We start from the raw sequence: 21,219 nt of genomic DNA on the forward strand, positions 1-21,219 counted from the left end.
GTTGCCTCAGTATTAAAAGAAAACCCAACAGACGAACCCCTCTGAGCGAGCACATGGCGACAGTGGGAAGGAAAAACTCTTTTGACAGGAACAAACCTTCAGCAGAACCAGGGAGGGGCGGGGCCATCTGCTGCAACCTGTCATGGTTTTCAGAAATGACTCGATTAAAGAGCTATTATGATTTATAACCAGCCAATTTAAAGTCTCTAATTAGTTTTATAAACATGTTTTGAGTCTATATCAAGATCTCCCTACATTACAGAAACCTTATTTCGTTTCCTGGTGAACATTCGGCCTGTAAATGCGAAAAAACAAGGTATGGGACTTTTTAGATGGTTTGGCTGCCTCGTCTATGAAAATGTTACGATTGTGATGCTGTGGTCTGGACAATCCAATTCCATGAATTCCAGAATTCTTTTTGCATGTTTCCACCTTTTACAGAGGGCTTTGAAAATCCCCTTGTGGGAGTTTTTGAACTTCTCTAAGGTGATTTTATAAGATTCATCGTGAGTTCAGCACAGATTTGGGTTGTTGGTGATGGCAGAAACTGTCCTGACTAATAACCTGGCCTGACTTTTTTACAACCCGCATAGCAAGTTCTTCCAGACAGTTTCCCACCAAAAATCAGTATTTTTGCAGTTCTAGTTGATAGATATTAAATTGGTTAACCCTTTGTTCACAATGACTGATCCCCCATTTTTGATGTTTTGTGCTGTGACTTCTGTAGAGGTTGCTGTGTCATCACTGCTGACAGGGTCTGGATTACTCGAGGCAGTCTTGTTGTCTTCTTTTGCTTTTGGGTGGATATTTATGGGAATCAGGCTCCAATCGTTAAAGCAAGGTAATTTCCTCATGTTGTTATATTTTCGGGGCATATGTCCCTTGCAGTGACAGGTTTTAGCAGGGAGGGCCACTGGTTTATGGGGGGTTGTTTCCTGGGCAGGCCTCAGTGCTACACCTGCCAAATCCGAGCACAGGTCCAACATGTTGCATATTGAATCTATTTTTTTTTTGGCCTGTCCCATTTGGTTCTTTAGCCGTCAGAATTGTTGTCTGAAGACCAACAAGGATACCCAACGGATTTACTTTGCCAAATGGATCATCGTGGCATTGCCGTATTGGTCCATTTGATCGACCTTTGTTTTTATTATTTATTATATTTTATTTTCAGTTGTTACAGACGGGACAGACATGAGTGAGGGATAGGAAAGGGAGAGAGGAAGAGGAAGGAAAAGAAAAAACAGAAGGGGAGAGGGACAGTGAGAGAGGGGGGGGAGAAAGAAAAATCTCCTGGATCACCTGTTGAGAGAAGAAGAATAGAAAACAAGCAAAAAACAAACAAAACCAAAGCAACATACTAAACACAACGCCATCGCATTAATCTAGCTAAGTGTAAACAGCAGTAAATACTGAATATTCAATGTTGTTGTGCAGCACGCAGGACAGACAGCGCACAATGTGCTTTGAATTAGCAGCCAAGAAAGGTGTAATTTAAGTCTACGAGCAGTGAACACGCGTGTGCACACCTGTGGATCAGCGCACTTGTATTCAAATGGTTTCCACATGTAATGGTCTGAGAGGGTGTAGCGAGCCATAGCCCCGTCCCCCAGGGCATGAAGCAGGCATGGAGGAGATCCAGGCCCCAGACATCCAGAGGCCCCAGAGTGCGAGAGCCCAAGGAGGACCACCAGAGGGGCATCCGTGCCACCCTCATGGGAAGGGCTGAGGATCCCCAGACGAGGCGTCACCCAGTAGCCACTGAGCAGAAGCTAGAGGGGGCTGCAGTGGCGTGCCCGCCGGCTCTGCCGGCAGTCAGCTGTGCCAGAGTGAACCGAGCCGCAGGCCCAGAGGCTGGAGGGCCCCCTGCACCCCGGAAGAGGCCTGACCGAGCAACAGGCGCCAGGCCCCACCAGGTAGCCACCGGGAGTGAGCTGGTACATACCTGAGCGCCCAGCCCTGGACACCAAGAACCACCAACGCACCGACCCCTGAGGGCATCAGTCACCGGCAGGGAGTGTGGTGAGGGGAGACAGGCCTTGGAGGGCCTGGGAGTTCCCAGAGAGGTGGAGTCTAAGACCCGACCTGACATACAGACACAGACAAACAGGCACACACAGACACAAACATGCATCCCACCCTCATGCACACATATACAAACACTCAGCACTCACCCAACGTAAGGATTGACATAAATGGACATGTACACACAATCACACTCCCCAAACATACCCTCGCCCCCAGAGGGGGAAACAGCACCCAGACCCAAGAGATGTTACCCTTCCCCCCGGGGTGGAGGCAAGCAGACCGTCCCAGGGTCCGCAGCAGCAGGGAGGCCAATCGGACAGCCAACATCTCCTCCCAGCCCCCCCGCCCCGATGGCTAGCAGAGAACGGGTGTGTGTGCATATTGAATCTATAGAGGGTATAGATCTGGGTGAGCTGCCTGAAATTTCTGCCACTGTTCTTTAGTAATGTAGTTTTTGCAACGTTCAGGAACGTTCAGCCTCACAGTGTTTGCTGTGGCATTTATCAGATGACTCGTGGCTGTGTTATCTTTATGTTTGAATTTGTATTTCTTAGTTGAGAATTTACAGTCACTTTGTTGAAGGGTTTGAACTTCTGTTCATAGCTATATATGCTCTTCTAAAGGCGTTTTGCCTTGCCTATATGAGATTACAGGCTCCGCCCTCTCTTTTCAGTTTACCACATCTATTCTGTGACGTCACCCTGTATTTTCAATGATGAGTTCATTACCATTACCTCTGGAGAACTCCAAGACATGTTGAGGAGGTCATTTAGGCTTTTAAATCAGCTGTGATGGATCAAGGACACATCTGGAGTTCGACACCCCTGGACTAAACCATTTTACTAAATAAATATATACAAACATTTTAAACCACAACAATTAATCATCTTGTGTGCAAATGTTATTGATGTGCAACTCTAAGCTTAAAGTGTGACGCTAAACAAAGTGCTAGTTAAAGTGCTTTTAATAAAGTGCCAGGATGCTCCTAAAGTGCTGTTATAATACAAATGATAAGGGAGTCCACTTCCTTACAATATAGATATAGATATATACACACCTGCTCAAAAACACTTGAGCCTGTTAAAGTGGCTGAGAGTGTGAATATGAACTGAGTGAGTTGGTGACAGTAGATGGCAGTGTGTTTCCGAAGTGTGCAGTACTGTTATTAAAGCCTCGTCTCTTCAGTGCTCTCCGGTGCCTCGGCTGATTTCTGTCTGCCTCACTACTCCACAAAAGTGAAGGGAGTTAACCCCGAAGGAGGACAAACTTCGGCCCTGGAGGAAGCATCTCCCCTCGTGTCTCCCGACCACGGTCAGGGGACTGACGGCGAGGAATGGTTAACACTTTGTTTGATGTGCTGTGTGTAAACGTGCTGCTATCACATGAAAGATCAATCATAAAGAGTGAGAAGCAAAAGCAGAGCAGCTGTCTCTGAGTATGATCAAAGACTTATGAAACTGTTTGCTGTTTGTTTTAAAACAAAGTTGTAAGATGCCGGTGTCTTTCCAGGCCCGTAGGTGAAGGCGACTGAGCCGTTAGTAGTCACAACAGGCCGCAGACACGTGACACATCAGCGCACACTGAGGGTTGTTCTTCGCAAAATGACAGTTTACGTCACGGAGCCCTGCTCTCAGCAACCCACACGGATGCAACTGTCTGTGAACATCTGCCCCTAACCCGAACCAGCCATGTTAACCCGGGTTAAACAAATACGTGCTTAAAGGTTTAACAACATCTGGCGTCTGCGCGGACCTGACGTCACGTGGTTGGCTAACAGCCGTGCAGTAGCTCGTTCGCTCACTAGTGACGGAATCGATAACTCGGAAATATAAAGACGTAAACTCTGTTTACGGGGGTCACGTTTGTGTTTTGATCACGTGTGTGTTGCCCCTGACAACACAAAACAAGGCCCCGCCCCTGCTGAGGCCTGATGTACGTAAAGACAGCGAGGATGCAGAAACGAGAGTTCCTGACAGGACAGGCTCCCCCACAGTCCTCGTGGGCTCTGAGTTATGACCCCGTGACTAGTTAACAAACGTAAACTAACCACTCAATCACGTGACGCCAGGTTCCGCACCGACGGAAGGTGGCGCTGAACATGAAGCGTCACATCTGTGTCCGTGTTTGTGATCAGCCGTGTATTTGTAATTTACATGTTTAAGCTGGGGGCGTCTGTGCCGTGTAACTAATAATTACCCGCCACAGCCAAGCCTCCTGCAGAGTGTTTTTAAACATCTCTCTGCAGCTGTGCAGTAAAATCCCTGCTCTGGGTGCACCGTGTCCACATTAGGGGCTTTAATCTAGCCGGCACTCGCGTGAAAAGAAGAACAAATGGGGGAAGGGTGATGGAGGGAGAGCGCGTACCCCCTCTCCGCCTGTATCACACCACCCTCTCTCACAGCATCAGCAGCGTCTGACGGCTGCATCCTTCAGCTGCGCGTCCGTCCTGCTATTCCTCCAGCTGACATTTAGAGGAGTGGTTTGTGTCTGCAGCCGAGCATCGGTGTTTCTTCCAGAACAATCAAACACAAAGCAGCAGCATGGATATGATGGGCAACAAGCAGCGGCGGGTGCTGAACATCAAAGCCGTGCTGAAGAGGAACTGGCTCCTGATGTCTACGATTGTATCGGTGGTGCTCGGTACGTGCAAGCTTCTGCTGACTGCCGTCCGGTTATTGTTTTCTATTTGCTCGTTACTCCAACGCTGTTGTGCATTCGCTGGTTTGGCTCAGCAGGGGGTGCATGCGTTTTCATTTGATGTCCAGACTGGAGGATGCTTCACTGTGGGGACATCCATCTGTCTGTGTCTCCGTCAAACGTGACCAGACTGAGGTGACACAGCGGCTGTGGAGGCTGTCCACGCTGAGGCAGCACTGTGCACCGTGGAATGAGCGCTTTGCTTCATATCAGCCTGCTGACCCACTTCAGATCAAATGTGCATGTGTTAGCTAATATTAAACACATTTCCTGTGTCATTAATTACACCTTAGAGCTTTAAGTGTGCACTGCGCCGTCTGAGGGTTGTGTTCAGGCAGAGGGAGACGACAGCTGAGCCTTTGTTAACACAGCCACACAGCAACTAGCAGATATATGAGGCAACATGAACATCCAAATAAAATAAACAGTATAATCATCCGTCTGCAGCAGCTGGATTCCCAACCAGGAAACACAGATACTAAGATGTTATTAGGTGTCCCTTTGGACTCATAACAGCTCCTGTATGGGAGCTAAGATGTCACTCTGCTTCAAGGCTTATCTCAAGATGGACTCGAACACAGGACGGGACTTAAAGGCAGATGTGTTACAGAGAGGTTTGATCACAGGTAGGAATATAACACACGAGGTGAGACCAGGTAAGTCCAGAAGGACTGGACAGGTTTAAAAGAGTCACTTCACCAACATGCGACTGCAGCTTGTGATAGAAATGTTCATGAGAAATAAGTTTGACAGGTTTTAGGCCAACAAGTCTTTACAACAGTTTAAATGCCAGAAATCACTTTCAGGCACAACACCAGAATAGGACGTGTAGGCAGGGCCACGATACAGACCGATGACAAAGTGAAGGGCGATACTTTTGACTAAGGCCGTCTGGAAGAAGGTGGAGGTCTTTGTAAAGCCACAGGTGGAGCATCTGGGGCGCAGACAGAGCTGGCAGTATTCACACACATCTTTGAGCCCTGAAAGAGGACGAAGAATTAAACGTTAAAGCAAATTAAACGTAAAAACCGGGAAGCCCATTGTCAGGGTCGGGACAAACTACACACCCTGTTTCCCGTGTGAAGGATTTGACGCACACGATGATGAAAGTCGTTGCAATTCTGTATCCGTTTAGATGACAAAGCATCAGCTGAAATGTCCTGATTGGATGTGCTTGTCTGGCCTGTTTCATGTCACACATGTAAACCAGCACGAGTGTTTGTTCAGTGCTTGGTGCTCTTTGGAAAGTTTTCTTTCAGGTGAAGTGGAGTTTACCGTGTCTCTGGCTCTTGCAGGGATCAGTCTGGGTGTTGTGGTCAGAGAGTACGCATCCCTGTCGCATCTCTACAAGCAGTACTTTGGCTTCCCAGGAGAGATCCTGATGCGAATGCTGAAGCTGGTCATTCTTCCTCTGATCATTTCAAGCATGATAACAGGTAACAGAGGCCTGCCGGTGCAGTTCGTCCCATCCAGGTAACTCTGAGGTTAACACTTCTGTACTACAAAGCTGGTTCCCTTCTTACTAACCTGTTAAGGAGCAGGTCATGTTCACAGATCAGAGTTCATCAGGAAGGTTTAACCAGAACCCTCAAACCGTCTGCAGATGAAGGAATAAAAGTAAAACATGTCTGAAGTGCAGCATAGAGTGTCTGCTGGGCTGTGTTATACGCAGCTTGCTGAGCCATATCTAAGAAGCTCGGAAGGAGCAGCTGTAGATCATTTCCTCAGGGATTAGTAAAGTATTCGGATACTTTCAGTCCTCTTTCAAACGCTGGCATCCTCCAGATCCAATCGGGGTAAAGCTGCTTCTGTTTCCTCGGTAACCGTCCTGCTGTAGTTGTTTTCTGACTGTCTCGGTTGTCGGTGGTTTCATCTGGATCCGGTGTTTCTGGAGCTTGTTGGTGAAGTGGGTGGAGTTTTTGATGTGAGCGTGTTCCCCACAGGGACAGCTGGATGGTGCTGCTGACAGTGGGTCTGAGTGGGGCTGCTTCTTTGTGGAAGCAGCACCCCCGGGGTACAGACGGTGTCCCGTAGGGCGGTAACTGATGACTTTGTTGTTGTGTAGTTGTCTGTGGGGTGCTGTTGTCGAGAGGAGCCTGCGTTTCCTGTATTATGAGGTCAGACTGGAGGGTGGCTGAAACCTTCAGGCTGTGATAAGATCACTGTGGGCAGCTGTTGTGGAGAAACCCAGTCCATCTTTTCATGCTGCTCATGACTGTGGTGTCTTCCTGTTCTTGTCTGTGTCTGGAAATCAACTTGAAATGATAAGTTTTCATTTGCCATGTATAGAATTTGTAAGGTTGTCTGTCCTGTCCTGTAACGGGCTGAGCCTCAAACGTAGAAGCTTCTTCTAAACTAGGAGGGTGGGAGAGTTCCTGAGTCTGAGCTCAGTCTGCATCTATAGTGAAACACCTGTCCTATCCTTTCACTAGAGGTTGGCTCTGTGCTCTCCATAACAAACTCTGCTCTGTCCTCTGACTGTGGGAACAAGTCTGCTGTGTCTTAGGTTGAAGCGCAGGTGGTGTCTACAATCTGCTGGTTGATTCATTGTGTCACAGTCCTGGGTGGGTGACCCAGTGTTTTATATCATTGATCTTTGTGTTCATCTTTGGTTTCACTGCTAGTGTCGTGCTTCTGTTTTGCATTCCTAGTTCTCAGGTTTTGGTCCTTGTGCTCGGTGTTCTCTGTGTTCTGTGTTTCCTGTTTTACTTTGAAGGTCCATGTCTTGTATTCGTTTGCTTCCTCCCTGTCTTGTCATGTTTAATTGGGTTCAGCTGTGTCTCCCTCCTCTGTTCCCTCGTGTGTGTATTGCTCTGTTCCTATAAAGGCTGATTATCATGAATCCTGTTGCATCTTCACACACTCAAAGAAGTCCTGCCATTAATTAATGCTTCAGTCTTAATTATGATCGAGCTAACTCTGTTACTCCTCACAGGCCTTTGAGGAGACTTAAACAGCCATGACTTGGCTCTCAGAGCTACAGGCCCACCTTCCTGTTATCACAGTCTTAAAGAGCAGTTGCCCTCAGCTAACTGAGTGTCATAACCGCACCGGTAGCCTCTGACAGGACGTCTGTCACTGCAGTGCTACTGCTGACTGTAATGTGGGGGTTTGACTCCTGTTTCCAAGGTAACTTCAGTAATCACTTCCTCCAAAGGCTTACCATCAATAACTGTTTTACATTGATCAGCCTGTCTGTATTAAGGGGGACGTACCTCAGACCTGTACGGTGGCAATAATCAAACAAGTACTTCAAAGCTCAGCTGGGAGACACGCCCTCTGTTTGGATAAAGGTTATAGTTGGGGCAGGATCAGGTGACGCTGGTGTAGGCTGCTGGGGACATGATGCCTTCACTGTGTTTATACACCACTCTGCATTTAATCATTGGTTATTATTCATTTTGGCTCTCTTTCACAGCACGTCTTTGTCCTGTCCCCCTCCCCTAACCCCCACCAATCACAGCAGAGGCCCCGCCCCTCCCTGAGCCTGGTTCTGCTGGAGGTTTCTTCCTGTTAAAGGGGAGTTTTTCCTTCCCACTGTCGCCAAAGTGCTGCCCATGCCTCTGTATTACTGCAGTGCCTTTACTTACAGTACAAGCACCCTGAGGTGACTGTGGCTGCGATTTGACATGTAAATAAAACTGAATTGGATTTTCCACTTGTAGTAAAAAGGTTAAGACAGTCTCCTCAGTCAGAAACCCTGCTGACTGTAGCAGAACGAGTCCTCTGACTGATCTCTCTCTGTGTTCGTCATATCACGGCTCCCTGCTGCAGTGGATAAGTAAATAGCTCCGTCTTGTCGCTCAGACGTGAAATGAATGAAGACAAAATATTTCTCAGCTCTGTTCGATTGGTTTTGCCTCTGAAACAGTGATTTCAGCTGAGCACAGCTGCTTATGACGATCACACTTTGCATCTTCAAATATCCACTGTTCATTAGTTACTGAGCTGCCTGTTGTTGTTTCTAGATTTGCCTCTTGCATTTCTCCCGAGGTTTGTCGCCTGTGTACCTTCTTTTGGACTTTGTAAGTTAATAGATGTCACTGACAGGGTTGGTGTTCGGGTACCTGCTGGTCTGGTTTTTGGACCTCGTTTATTGTTGTTATGTTGTCATTGTTTAGTGTTCTTGTGCCTCTTAGTGTCATCGCTTGTTGTTCTTGTTCTGAGTTTCATTTGCTCTGGTCCCTTTCGTGTCCTGATTGTGTGTCCTCCCCAGTATGTCCTGGTTGTGTGTCCTCCCTGTGAAGTCTTTTGTCCCCAGTTTCCTGTTTCCCAGCATGTCTGTCTGGTTTCTCCCCCTCGTTCTGTGATGGAGAGTTGGTCAGAGTTGGTTGTAATTTAGTTCTAGTTGTAGAGTTTCATTTGTTTCCTCGATGTTTCTTGTCTCATGACCAGGGCGGGGGGAGGAGCCTGGGTGCAGAAAACTAGGGAACAAAACATTTCCAAACATCAGGGACAGCTCCGGGGTTCTGCCCAGGAACCTGCAGAAAGGCAACAGTTCAGGGTGGTCGGGTGGCTGTGTGGGCTCAGCAGAGACGGAGAATCTAAGGGGCCATGAAGGTGTCCAGGTGCCACGTTTGGATCCTGCTAAGAGCAGCAGATGGAGGATGCAGAACCTGAAGGCTCAGCAGGTGAGCAGCTGTGAAGATGGAGATCAGACCCTCTGACTGTCGCTCATGTGCAAGCAGTGAGAAATGACTCCGGTTCAGTCAACAAGGCAGGTTTGGACCGTCTGACTGCCTTTCTACCAACCAGAGCTGCACTCACCCAGCTGCTGCTGCTGTAGTGAGGCCTGACCGCTGGGCAGCTGCTGTGATGGAGAAGTGTTTGCTCTGCTGACCTGAAACACATATCAAACCAAATAACTGAAAGGAAACAGATTCCAAACGGTATGAGATGACAGAGAAGTGTGGGGAGGCCAAGACTATGAGCAAGATGATGGGAACATGGGAAACACCAGGGAGCACACCTGAAAGCAGTCACAGAAGACGAGGTTTTGGGCGAATGTTTGGAAGGATAAAACATGTAAAATAACAAATTGTACGTGATCGAATGTTTACAACTACAGAAGGTGTTGAGATGAAATGACTCCCAACAATCCAAAATGGATCAAATCTAAAAACAGTTTGCCGACAGAATAAAATCTACGAAACTCTATTGCTCTGTGGAATTTAATGCACCTGTCAGACCAGTCAGGTCCTCTGAAACATTTTTCTATGTTATCTTAACAATCACTGTTTAAATAACTCAAATGTGTAAAGACAAAAAGAAGTGTTGGAGGTAGTTGGTAAGAGATGGCAGGATGAGCCCAACCTCAGCAGCAGGACCGCTCTCAGCACCGACCAAGTGTGTTTGAACTGTGTCTTCACATACAGGGTCAGTCCTACAGAAAGAACGTGGGTTCCCAGCTTCATCAGCTGTGGCCAGTTTTTACTGGAGGAACTGAAAAAGATCTGTTGTCCAATCATGGAACAGCAGAAAGCTGATGTAGAGAACACCTGGGTGAAAATCAGATGTCAGCATGTTTATGGCTGTGTAGGCTCAGGGTGCACTGCAATTCACTGATCACATTAACCCTTGTATGGTGTTCGGGTCTGTGAGACCCGTTTTCAGTTTTTCTCAAAAGAAAAATGAAACAATTAATTATTTTTTCAACCTGAAATTCATTGGCTTTGGCTTATTTTCTGTGAAGAACATAAATCCGGACTAATTTTCAATGACCTCATACCGTACCTCCCCCCACGCATTTACATTACATACAAGGTGTTCGGGTCCACTGGACCCAGGTCTAATAAAAGTGTTGAAAATGTCGGTCCTGTGTTCCCACACTCTGTCTTCCTCCTTTCTGGTGCTGCTGATAGTGTTTTCTTCCCCTCCTGCTCACGCACAAAGTTGCAACATTGTTGAAAATTCAACTATCAACACCGTCTGCTCTTACATTCCTGCACATTTTACCCTCTTTCTTGAGGGATCCAAATTTTATTTTCTCATACCCTGTCCCTCCTGCAAATTAGGGGCATAATACTATAAAAAGGAATTTGCCAGTGTGGTTCTTTATCACAACTGATCAAGATGGCAAAAGATTATCTGCTGCGAGGGCCTTCCAATTGATTTTGGAAGAGAGAGGGGCTTCGGATGATGATGTTGACAAAGAGGTTTCAGAATATTTCACATTTCTGAAAATTCAGAGTCTGACAGTGACTTTGAAGAAGAGGATGAGGTTGAGCACCGTTTAGTAACAAAACGAAGACGAGCACCCCATCAGCAGCCAGCTCCAGGACCAGAACAAGCCCACCAGACAGCAAGTGAAGAAATATGGATGTCAATAACTGGTGAAATTGAATGGTCTTCTTGCCCAAGAAATGAGCCACCCTACAGAGCTGTTACTGTGATAAGCCAGGGCCAACACGGCTGGCAGTTACTCATGTGCAGGACATCAAGTCTTCATTGAGCTTTTCATCACAGATTCCATCCAGAAAATGATTCTGGTCTGGTTTACAGACCGATACCGATTGCAGCACGATCAAGCATGATACCGATTTGCAGACCGATACCGATACGTAATATTGGATCGGTCCATCTCTAGTTTGCAGTAATCTAGAATGAAGGTGTGTTTTTGGAGAGAGGTGGAAGTAGATGGACCAAATTGATCTACAGGCCTACTTTGGGGTTCTTATCCTTGCAGGAGTTTTCAGGTCCAAAGGGGAATCCACAGAATCTTGTGGGATGCAGAAACCGGCACGAACCTTTCCGTGCATCAATGTCTCTGGAAAACTTCAACAAAATTTCCAGGATTATCCGTTTTGATAACCGAGATGACAGACCAGCTCAACGGCAGAGAGGCAAGCTAGCTGCCATCAGGACAGTGTGGGATAAGTGTGTGCACCGCCTCCCCCTGTTTTACAACCCTGGGCCTAATGTCACCATTGATGTGCAGCTGATGTCATTTAGTTGTGAAACATATTGCTTCACGTGTAAATGTGTTGTGTCTTTCCACTCACTTCACTTGATTATAACTGATTTATTTTTTTATAACATTTTATAAAAAAAAACGAGAAGCACATTAATTCATAAATGTGATCTAACAAAGGTAAAGGGAAAAAATTAACCATGTTTGCTGTTCATATGGCTTGTAATTGGGATGAAGTAAACATCTGATGAGTAATTTAACATAAAATTGTTTGATAGAGTTAATTTGGAAAGCCAAAACTCTAGCGGGTCCACCAGACCCATGAACACTGGCTGAGTAACAAAAATATGAACACCACACAAGGGTTAACAAACACGTGAAGTTCATCAGGGAGGATATAAAAATAACTGCTTTCTTAGACTAAAAGTTTCATCAGGGATGGGCGACATAAAAAGTCAATATTTATCAAGAGCCAACAAATTTGGATCAGTATCTAAGGTTTGACTCTCATCATCCTCCGGAGCACAAACTGGGCGTCATCAGGACACTACCACACAGAGCGAACACCATCCCCACTGACACAGCAGCCAGGGAGGCAGAAGAACATCAGGAAGGCCCTGAGTAAATGTGGTTATCACAGCTGGACGTTTGTCACAGCTGGACGTTTGTCACAGCTGGGACGGCTCCTAAAGAAAGCTGCAGCCGATCCAGGAGAGAAGGACAACCTCTGCCTAAGCAAAGGCCTTTGTCTTAGTCACTCACTGTGATTCATCCTGGTAAGAACCGAACCAGCTTTGTAGTACCCCCGAGTTCACCCTGCAGCTACCTGGATCAGCCTGGACCCTGATGTGTGGGCTGAGCCTGTGTTTTAAATACACTGAATGTGTTTCTTACCAACAGGTGTTGCAGCCTTAGACTCCGAGGTGTCAGGAAAGATCGGTCTGCGAGCTGTCGTTTATTACTTCTCAACAACTATCATTGCAGTTGTTCTTGGTGAGTCCCATTTGAATTAATAATTCATTTTATATGCAGCGTATAAAACGAATGGTTGATGTTTTTATATAAATATAGCTACTAAGTGGCATCTTTGTTGACAGGAATTATTCTAGTGATGACCATCAAACCGGGCGTGTCTCAGACAGCTGAGCACATCGACAGAGCTGGGACTCCTCCTAATGTCACCACAGTCGACACACTGTTGGACCTGCTCAGGTGAGTTTCTAGTGGAAATGTTTCGGGAATATCAGGATGGAAGAAAAGAGTTGCATCTTTCTTAGATGGCCTGAAACGGAAACTTTCATCATACAATATCCCAACAAACACTGTTTAGTTGGTTCGGGTAGCGTCGTACTAGCATCCTTTATTGGTGTCAGGTTACATCTCAGGTAAACATGTAGGACGAGTCACTGCAGCGCTACGCTGCCCTGTCTTTGACATGCTTGGTAAGTTATGACTAATTCTGACATTACTGTTACTGATGTGGCTCAACTATGACAGAGTCGTGCAAGAAGAAAAGCATGGACTTAAAAAAGATCTTTAATGCACACTATGAGAGTTTATATTTGAGGCATGGTCTTTGTTTGATAGCTGCATTCATGAAAAGTATGTTTTGCTAGATATTTAACTTCAGAGTTGCCACACAGATGCATTCGTTCTGCTGCTCACCTGCAGCTTTGTGCTTTCCACTGACAGAAACATGTTTCCTGAAAATCTGGTGCAGGCTTGTTTTCAGCAGGTAAGACGACCACACATCCTGTTATTCTGGCCTACCTTCGATTCTGGTGCTTGTCATCGTGTGATTCTGACACTGTGTCCAATTCCACTCTAGTACAAAACAAAACGCAAAGAACTGGAGCCTGAAAAGCTTCCAGTGAACAGCAGCACCGTGCCCCCTCTCACGACCACGATCATGACTGTGATGGAGGTAGGTGTGCTCGTTCCACTGTGGTGACATTAGTCTCATGTGTCGGCAGCTGGCAGCCAGTGTCTCGTTTAATGGATTGGCTCAATAACGAGTTATAAGCAGGCTGAGCTCAGGCAGCTGTGGTGCTGACATGACATTTGCAGAGCTCATGAGTGGATCTGTGTGTCTGTGGAAGCAGCTTTCATGAATGGTCTTTCCCTTCTCTCGGCAGAACATCACAAAGGACTACAAGATCATCGGCACGTACTCCGATGGGATCAATGTGTTGGGGCTCATCGTGTTCTGTGTTGCGTTCGGCCTCGTCATTGGGAAGATGGGAGAAAAGGGTCGGATCCTGCTGGACTTTTTTGATGCCTTAAATGAAGCAACAATGAAACTGGTCCAGATAATTATGTGGTATGTAAACTACACCAGTTTGTAAACCGGTGTGTAAACTACACCCTAAAACTACACGGTGAAACGGTGAAACCACCGTTCCTGATCACTTTTGCGGTTCAGGTTCACAGAGGAAGCTTTCTTTGGATAAGCAGTTAAGAAAACTGATGATCGGGTGGTGTAAATGTTCCTGTATAATTTTATTACTTCATCCGACCCAGTTAGTCGAGGCTGTCCAAGGATTTCATTCCTGTACCTGATGGCAGTCGGGGGGCCGTCGCTCAGCCATCATTAACCCACCAAACCAGCCATGCTGAACGATTACAGGCAGCACGCCAATGTCCACGGCCGCTCCACACCCACACACATCTGTCACATCTGTCACATCTGTCCCACGTGCTCGAGGTAAACTTGCTCTCATCTGTGGAAGCCAAAACTTGATGGACCTGCCAGTTCTGGTGCTCTATGGCAAATTACAGTCACAGGGCCTACTATAGGCCACTCTCATGAAGTTTGTTTCTGATTGGTCAGAGACGTTCACATCAGCGGCCGAACAGAGTTCACTCTTTAGGGCTCTGTCAGTGCTCCTCCTGGTCCTGCTTGCACAAAGGAGCAGATGCCAGTCCCGCTGATGTCTGAAGGACCGTCTGCAGCGACTGTGTCCTGAATCTCCTGCGTGCTCACTGTGCTGGGAGACGCAGTAAACCTTCTGGTAACGGCAGTGATAGTTGGACCTTGTCCTCATAGTGACACCAAACCAGTGAAAAAGGTGCAAAAACAGAGGAGACGAGGACAATGTTACAAACACCTCTGTAGTGTTGGCTTGTTTGGCCCCTCCTGTGTTGTTCATTTCATCAGGTTCGAGGCTGATCCACAGCTGATCTCCCCCCTGCCTCTCTCCCCCCTCCCTCCCTCTCTCCCCCCTCCCTCTCTCCCTCTCTCTGCTGTCGTTTCTTCTCTGTATCGGTCAATAAAGCTGAAAAAGGCTGAACATTATGAAGCCGACCCCCTGTGCTGCTAACTGACCAGCTCAGTGTTGCAGGGGTTTGACATGATGCACTCTGACTGAAACGTGTAGCATTCGTTGTTTGTGTAAACCTGCTAGATTAACTACATTTCAGTAGGAACTCCATCATTTTCAAATCATTAACTTCTACCTGCAGGTCACCTTTGTTATTGCCGCGTGTCTGAGGAGGATGTGTTCATCGTGGAACTGAAGCACCTTTGTCTTTTCAGCTACATGCCCGTAGGGATCCTGTTTCTTATTGCTGCAAAGATCATCGAGGTAGAAGACTGGGAGATCTTCAGGAAGATGGGTCTTTATATGGTGACGGTGCTGAGCGGGTAAGCTTTCCCATTACTCTCCATCCGGCCGTTCCACACTCCGGGCTTTATGGCTGACATTTGGACCGATTCCCCCTCCTGTGTACGATAAAAGCTGAGCTCTGTGTGAGCACTGATAAGGGCGAAGGACATTTAAAACTGCTCAACCTGCAAGAATGCAGTAATGAAAGCTTCACTCACGCCTCTAAATGTACGAGGCACAATTAACGACTGTAACATAAAACATCCCCTCAGTTAACCCACAAGGCGAGTCCTGTGGCTCCAAATGCAGCAGAAGAAAACTCGTCACCGTGTGGAACCGTGAGGCTGGGACAGTGTCACGGCCAGTGGGGGCAGACTGACAGTGGGGCTGGGACAGTCCTCTACCTGCCTGTTTATTTGTGTCAAAATGAGCATTTGAACTGTATTCCTTCATTCAAAGCCTTCATCAGCGTGCTGTGAGTGTGTATCAGTCACAGCATGATATCGAGTCTGTGAGAGGTGCAGTGTGCACATTGGGCAAAAATGAAATATCACAAGATTATGTTCCAGTATGAAGGAAATGCATCACTTATAAAGAGGAGTAGCACTCGGGGCTTGTAGCTGATAGAAGCATGTCTGCAGAGAATAATTACGCGTGTGAATAATGTTCACGCTGTACTCAGATCACATTACGTCAGTTATGGTTGAAGCTAAACCTGTCGGAGCAGTTTAGCACAGGTTTATGTAAAGATAACAGAGTTCATTTCAAAGCACTCTGTGACAGCCATGTGATACTAAAGACAGAACCTCGGCTCTTTTAACCAGAAACCCTTTGAGCAAAAATCATGAAAGCAGAGCGAACGTCTGTCTCCAGAAGTCAACGAGCAGCTGGTCCCCACAGTTCAACGCTCCGGCTCCCATTCAGGAATTCTAGGAGCCACAGGTCAGCCTGACCTCCCAGAGTGTAGCGGGCTGTGGGGATAACAAGATGAGATCTCAAAGATGTGATGCTGGGAGACTCTGGGAGAACGGACACATCCTGGTCAAAGACAAATGGGAGAGTCGTAGCGTTACGTCTTCATGCTCATACAGATTCAGTTCAGCTCTCCTGTATGCTCGTTGGCTCATCTGTAGACTTGTAGTCAAGACCGAGACAACACCAAGACCAGAGGGTATCGAGACCGAGACCAAAAAGTCTTTAAACTGCAGCCAGATGCTGCTTCGTTTACGGGTCTCAGGCATATTTGTGTTTTTGCACTCGCACAGCCCTCCTCACCGCTGTTACTGTCTCACTCACTGAGAGGACAGACGCACGCTCCACTTGACTGTCGCGTCCATCACCCTCTCTGTTTTTCACACAATGATATTATCCTATATCCTCGCATGTGATTGGAGCATAGCTGAGCCACTGTGTGAGCGGAGCAGCCAAAGGAAATTGGAAGTGGCCCTGAGACGTCCAACCTACTCACCGGGGCTCTCTGACTATATCATTACATATTACAAAGCGTCTTGAAATGACAAGATGACAAAGTTGAATTAAATTGAATTATGACTGTGGAGACTTCAAAGAGCCACCTGCAGCTACTTCCCTCATCATTCAGCCCACTGAAGCATTTTGAATTCACAAAAAGACTGACTGAAGTGTATTTCTTCCCAGCAGCAAAAGCTCGTGGATATTGAAATATTTAGAATAAGCTACATGTTAAAATGTACAAATGATAGAAAGAACACGACTCGCTTAGAACAGTGTCAATAATTAAACACAGGTGAAACTAAACAACTCTGAGTCCTGCGAGTCTTCTTCACATTTCTTCTTCTAATATTTTTGTAATTCCCTTTACGGCTCGATAACGCTGTGTGTTTTGTCCCTCAGTCTAGCTATCCACGCCACCGTCTGTCTGCCCCTCATCTTCTTCGTCATTGTGAGGAAGAATCCGTATACGTTCACTCTAGGAATGGCTCAGGCCCTGGTGACGGCGCTCATGATCTCCTCCAGGTCAGAGTCGGATCTTTCATATTTCTGTGATTGGACTAAACAGCTTCCCAAACGTTTTCAGGGCACAGGGATGTTTTATTTTAATGAATCTAAAGCTCTATAGCAGGGGTGTCAAACTCAAATACACAGTGGGCCAAAATTCAAAACTGGAACAAAGTTGCGGGCTAACTTTAATATTTATTGAAAAAAAAATCTTCCTCCAGATTTAAGAATGAATCTTTTCTTATGGACTCAAATAAGTTTTGCTGGAAAACTGAATATGGAACAAGCAAAGCTTAATACTAAACAATATATATATTAGCTGTATAATACCAGTAGGCCAGCTCTAATAGTAATTTGGTATGGCTTCGCGGGCCAAATGTAATTAGGCTGCGGGCCAAATTTGGCCCGCAGGCCAGAGTTTGACACCTATGCTCTATAGTGTCTGACCACAGAATACTTACTGCCTCTGCTTGTGTCTGCCAGCTCGGCAACCCTGCCTGTCACCTTTCGATGTGCTGAGGAAAACAACTGCATCGACAAGAGGATCACCCGCTTTGTGCTCCCGGTTGGCGCCACCATTAACATGGACGGCACAGCGCTGTACGAGGCGGTGGCTGCTATCTTCATCGCCCAGCTGAATGATTACGCTCTGGATGTAGGCCAGATTGTTACCATCAGGTACGACACTGTTACTGCTGCTCGCGTAGCTTTAAAGACAACTTTATAGAGATAGTTTTAACATTAGCATTCTGAAGGAAAACTGCTGGTTAACCTGCATTTCAAAAAGGACTCGATAATATCCTGCTTTTCATGTAAATGGAGTCTTCTTCACACGCTGAGGTTAAGGATGGAGTTCCACAGGGCTCAGTGCTAGGACCGATTCTGTTTACACTATACATGCTTACAGGAGGGCTGGACCAGGTGACCCTGAATCCTCCCTTCGTTATGCTGCAGTAGGTGTAGGCCCAACCGGTCGCAGCAGATGGCCCCGCCCCTCCCTGGGCCTGCCGGAGGTTTCTTCCTGTTAAAAGGGAGTTTTTCATTCCCACTGTCGCTAAAGGGCTCAAAGGAGATCACCTGATTGCTGGGCTTTTATCTGCTGTCTTTGAATTATTGTAGGGTTTGAGGCAACAGTTTTCTGGTGTGACATCAGTTGAATTGAACTGACAGTGGACACGAGTGTCATGGATTGGTTTCACTCCAACTCCTCATAGGAGAAAAATGTACCAGATTCAAAGCTTCGTGAGACAAAAAGGAAATCCAGAAAATCCAGGCTACTGATTGTTGACCTCAACGTTTCCTACAAAGGTGAATTATGCAGCATTTTCTCCCCACTTTTTGAACTGCAGCTGTGCATCAGTTGCTTTGAAGGAGGCATCCAGTCTGCCTCTTAGGTGACTGCCTTGCTCAATGTCCAAATCATGTGAAGGAGCAGTGGCTCCACTTTGAGCCTCTCCTGAAGGACCAATCAGCCGGACTCTAAGGCTGAGCCTAGAGGCCACACAGAGGAAGCTCGTTTCTGCCACTTGTCACCATAATCTTGTGCTTCTGGTCATTACTCACACTAATGGCCACAGGTGAAGGTATGATTATAGCCTGGCCAGTAAATCAGCAGCTTTGCTTTCATATTGTGCTCACCACAGCATCTATCAGTGTGGCTGTTCATCACCTGCTTCGCTCACAAACACGGACCCAGAATGCTTAGATTTCATGTTCATGTCGCTGTGTGTCCAAACCCAGCACACGAGCAAAGAAAGCCATCATTTCTTTTTATCCCTTTAACCCTGAATGGGCGTGGCTTTATATCACCTTTTGATTGGAAGATGTTTTTGTGCTTTATGAAGAATAATTGTTACATTGTGTCTTTGTGTTTCAGTATAACAGCCACAGTTGCCAGCATTGGAGCAGCAGGAGTGCCTAACGCTGGGCTTGTCACCATGGTGATAGTTTTAACAGCTGTTGGCTTACCTGCAAGTGATGTCACTCTGATCGTTGCAGTCGATTGGCTACTGTGAGCTTTTGTCTATTGTGTTTTTGTGCTGACTTTCTTCTGTCTTTGTGGAAACTGCTGTAGACTCACTGTGACTGTCGTGTTTCAGGGATCGGTTCCGCACTATGATCAACGTCCTTGGCGATGCGTACGGAGCTGGCATTGTCCAGAAACTCTCCAAGAGGGAACTAGAACGGATGGACCTGACATCAGACATGGATGTCGCCAACCCTTTTGCCCTGGAAGCCGCTTTGGATGACGAGGAGTGTGAGAAGAAGTCCTACGTGAACGGAGGCTTCACGGTTGACAAGACGGATGCGATCTCCTTCACGGAGACGTCCCAGTTTTAGCCTCCGGCTGGTTCAGTCGTGGGGAGAACGTGCACGGAGAGAAGCTATCCATCCGGACCCATCCCAGGACCGACGTTAGCAATAGCAGCCTTCATTAAGCTAACCGAAGAGCACCCTTCAAGCTGGGCATTTACAACTATGACTAGATTAAAGTGCTTCCTTCATTATCTCAGATCACGCCATGATTCAAAAAGTCTTTTTTCTCAATAGGAGTTTTTCTTTTCTCGCACAGATGAACTCAAACGAAGAGCTTTTTGCAAGTGTGTATGTGTGTGTGTGAGTGTGTGTGCGTGTGTGTGTGTGTGTGTGCGCATCTTTTAAGGTGAGCCTGATGACTTTTGCAAAAAACACAGTATCACGTAAACACTGCTTCATGAATAAAGCTAACTGTACTCCCTGTATGGACACTAATCCTCAGAAAACTTTTCTTTGCATGGCTCTGTTGAGTGTGTATGTCCCATGATGCAGTGCTTGTATATCTATCTGTATCTTTAAACTGTGCCAAACTTGTTTTTCACCAAGCTGCATGAAGCAAAATGTTTAAGCTGGTCACAGACTGGTTTCCTGTGTGGGCCTTGCAGAGACAAAGTCAGTGGACACTGTGGAATTTGAGAACATTTTTCTAACATTTCCTGTCACGTTGCAAAATAAGAATGAATAATCATGTATGTATTCAGTCAGTGTGGGGGAACATATGGACCCCGAAATAAATAGCTACTACAACACGGACATGTCACAGTGTGTAGCTGTGTGTTTCACTGTGGTCACAAGTTCAAACGCTTTTACAGCCGTCACCATCACATACAGATGTAACAGGTTATAACAGTGGCACATGTGGTCAGCCTCACACGCTGTGATGTAGATGATTACTGATCTGTGTGCAAAACCACGAGTCACGGAGCTGTGAGCTTTGTTTGCACGAATCCTGGAAGTGTTTTTAAAAGTAACACAGCTCCTAAAACTGAAGTGTCATTTTAACACAAAGTTCATGTAACGCACTCGTTAATTATTTAAGGGAATTTATAACTTATAGCTAGTTTTTCACAGCCCGCTCTGACCAGTGGAAATACATGATAAATGTGTGAAGTTACAGAAAAGGTAACTGGACGGACCGTCCTTTAATTCTAGATATACATTTATACACAATTTAGTTCATTCCCCGTGGACCCAGTTATAGAGGAAAAACAGGAACTTTCTTGTCTTTAATTCTTTATCTGTTAGGTAATTATTATCTTTATCAAAAGGAAAAGCCTTCACCAGGCCAATGCTGGCCCCCGGGCCTTATGTTTGACACCCCTGGTCTGGGCTAAGGGTTTTCTGAAACCAGCTCAGCGCTGTACACAACCACCCCCTAATTCTTGGTTTAAAACCCTTTTTCTCTTACGTTTTCCTCTCCCACAGGAAGCTCGATAATAAGTGAATCAGGCGTGTCAGAGCTGCCTTCTGTTATCATGACCACAATAACCTGATGGTGTTCACCATTTAGCAGGACAGGAAATGGAAAAATAAAGCAGGATTTTATATATAAAGCTACAAGCGTTCAGCGTTTGAGAGCTTCTGAAATTGCAGAGATTGATGCCAACGTATGTTTCTTTATTATTTCTGTCCTGTCTGTTTGTATTCAGGCTCAGGTTTTACAGTGATGAGCTCCAGTGCTGGAGCGTC

The 21,219-nt window shown here is 46.4% G+C and overlaps 1 protein-coding gene across 1 annotated transcript; it reads left to right on the forward strand.

Annotated features, from left to right (window-relative positions):
* The first annotated feature begins 4,565 nt into the window (after positions 1 to 4,565).
* slc1a1 (solute carrier family 1 member 1) lies at positions 4,566 to 19,554 on the forward strand. The gene is made up of 12 exons (XM_085377620.1): positions 4,566 to 4,665; positions 6,018 to 6,158; positions 12,533 to 12,625; positions 12,730 to 12,844; positions 13,325 to 13,367; positions 13,461 to 13,556; positions 13,768 to 13,952; positions 15,168 to 15,275; positions 17,110 to 17,232; positions 17,698 to 17,892; positions 19,091 to 19,225; positions 19,314 to 19,554. Exons 1-12 carry the CDS (start codon positions 4,566 to 4,568, stop codon positions 19,552 to 19,554), a joined length of 1,575 nt encoding a protein of 524 aa, XP_085233746.1.
* The last annotated feature ends 1,665 nt before the right edge of the window (positions 19,555 to 21,219 follow it).

This window comes from Diplotaxodon limnothrissa, linkage group LG3 (assembly GCF_057381915.1).
Source record: "Diplotaxodon limnothrissa isolate DT_005_m linkage group LG3, D_limnothrissa_male_GT1.1, whole genome shotgun sequence".
Lineage (NCBI taxonomy): Eukaryota > Metazoa > Chordata > Actinopteri > Cichliformes > Cichlidae > Diplotaxodon > Diplotaxodon limnothrissa.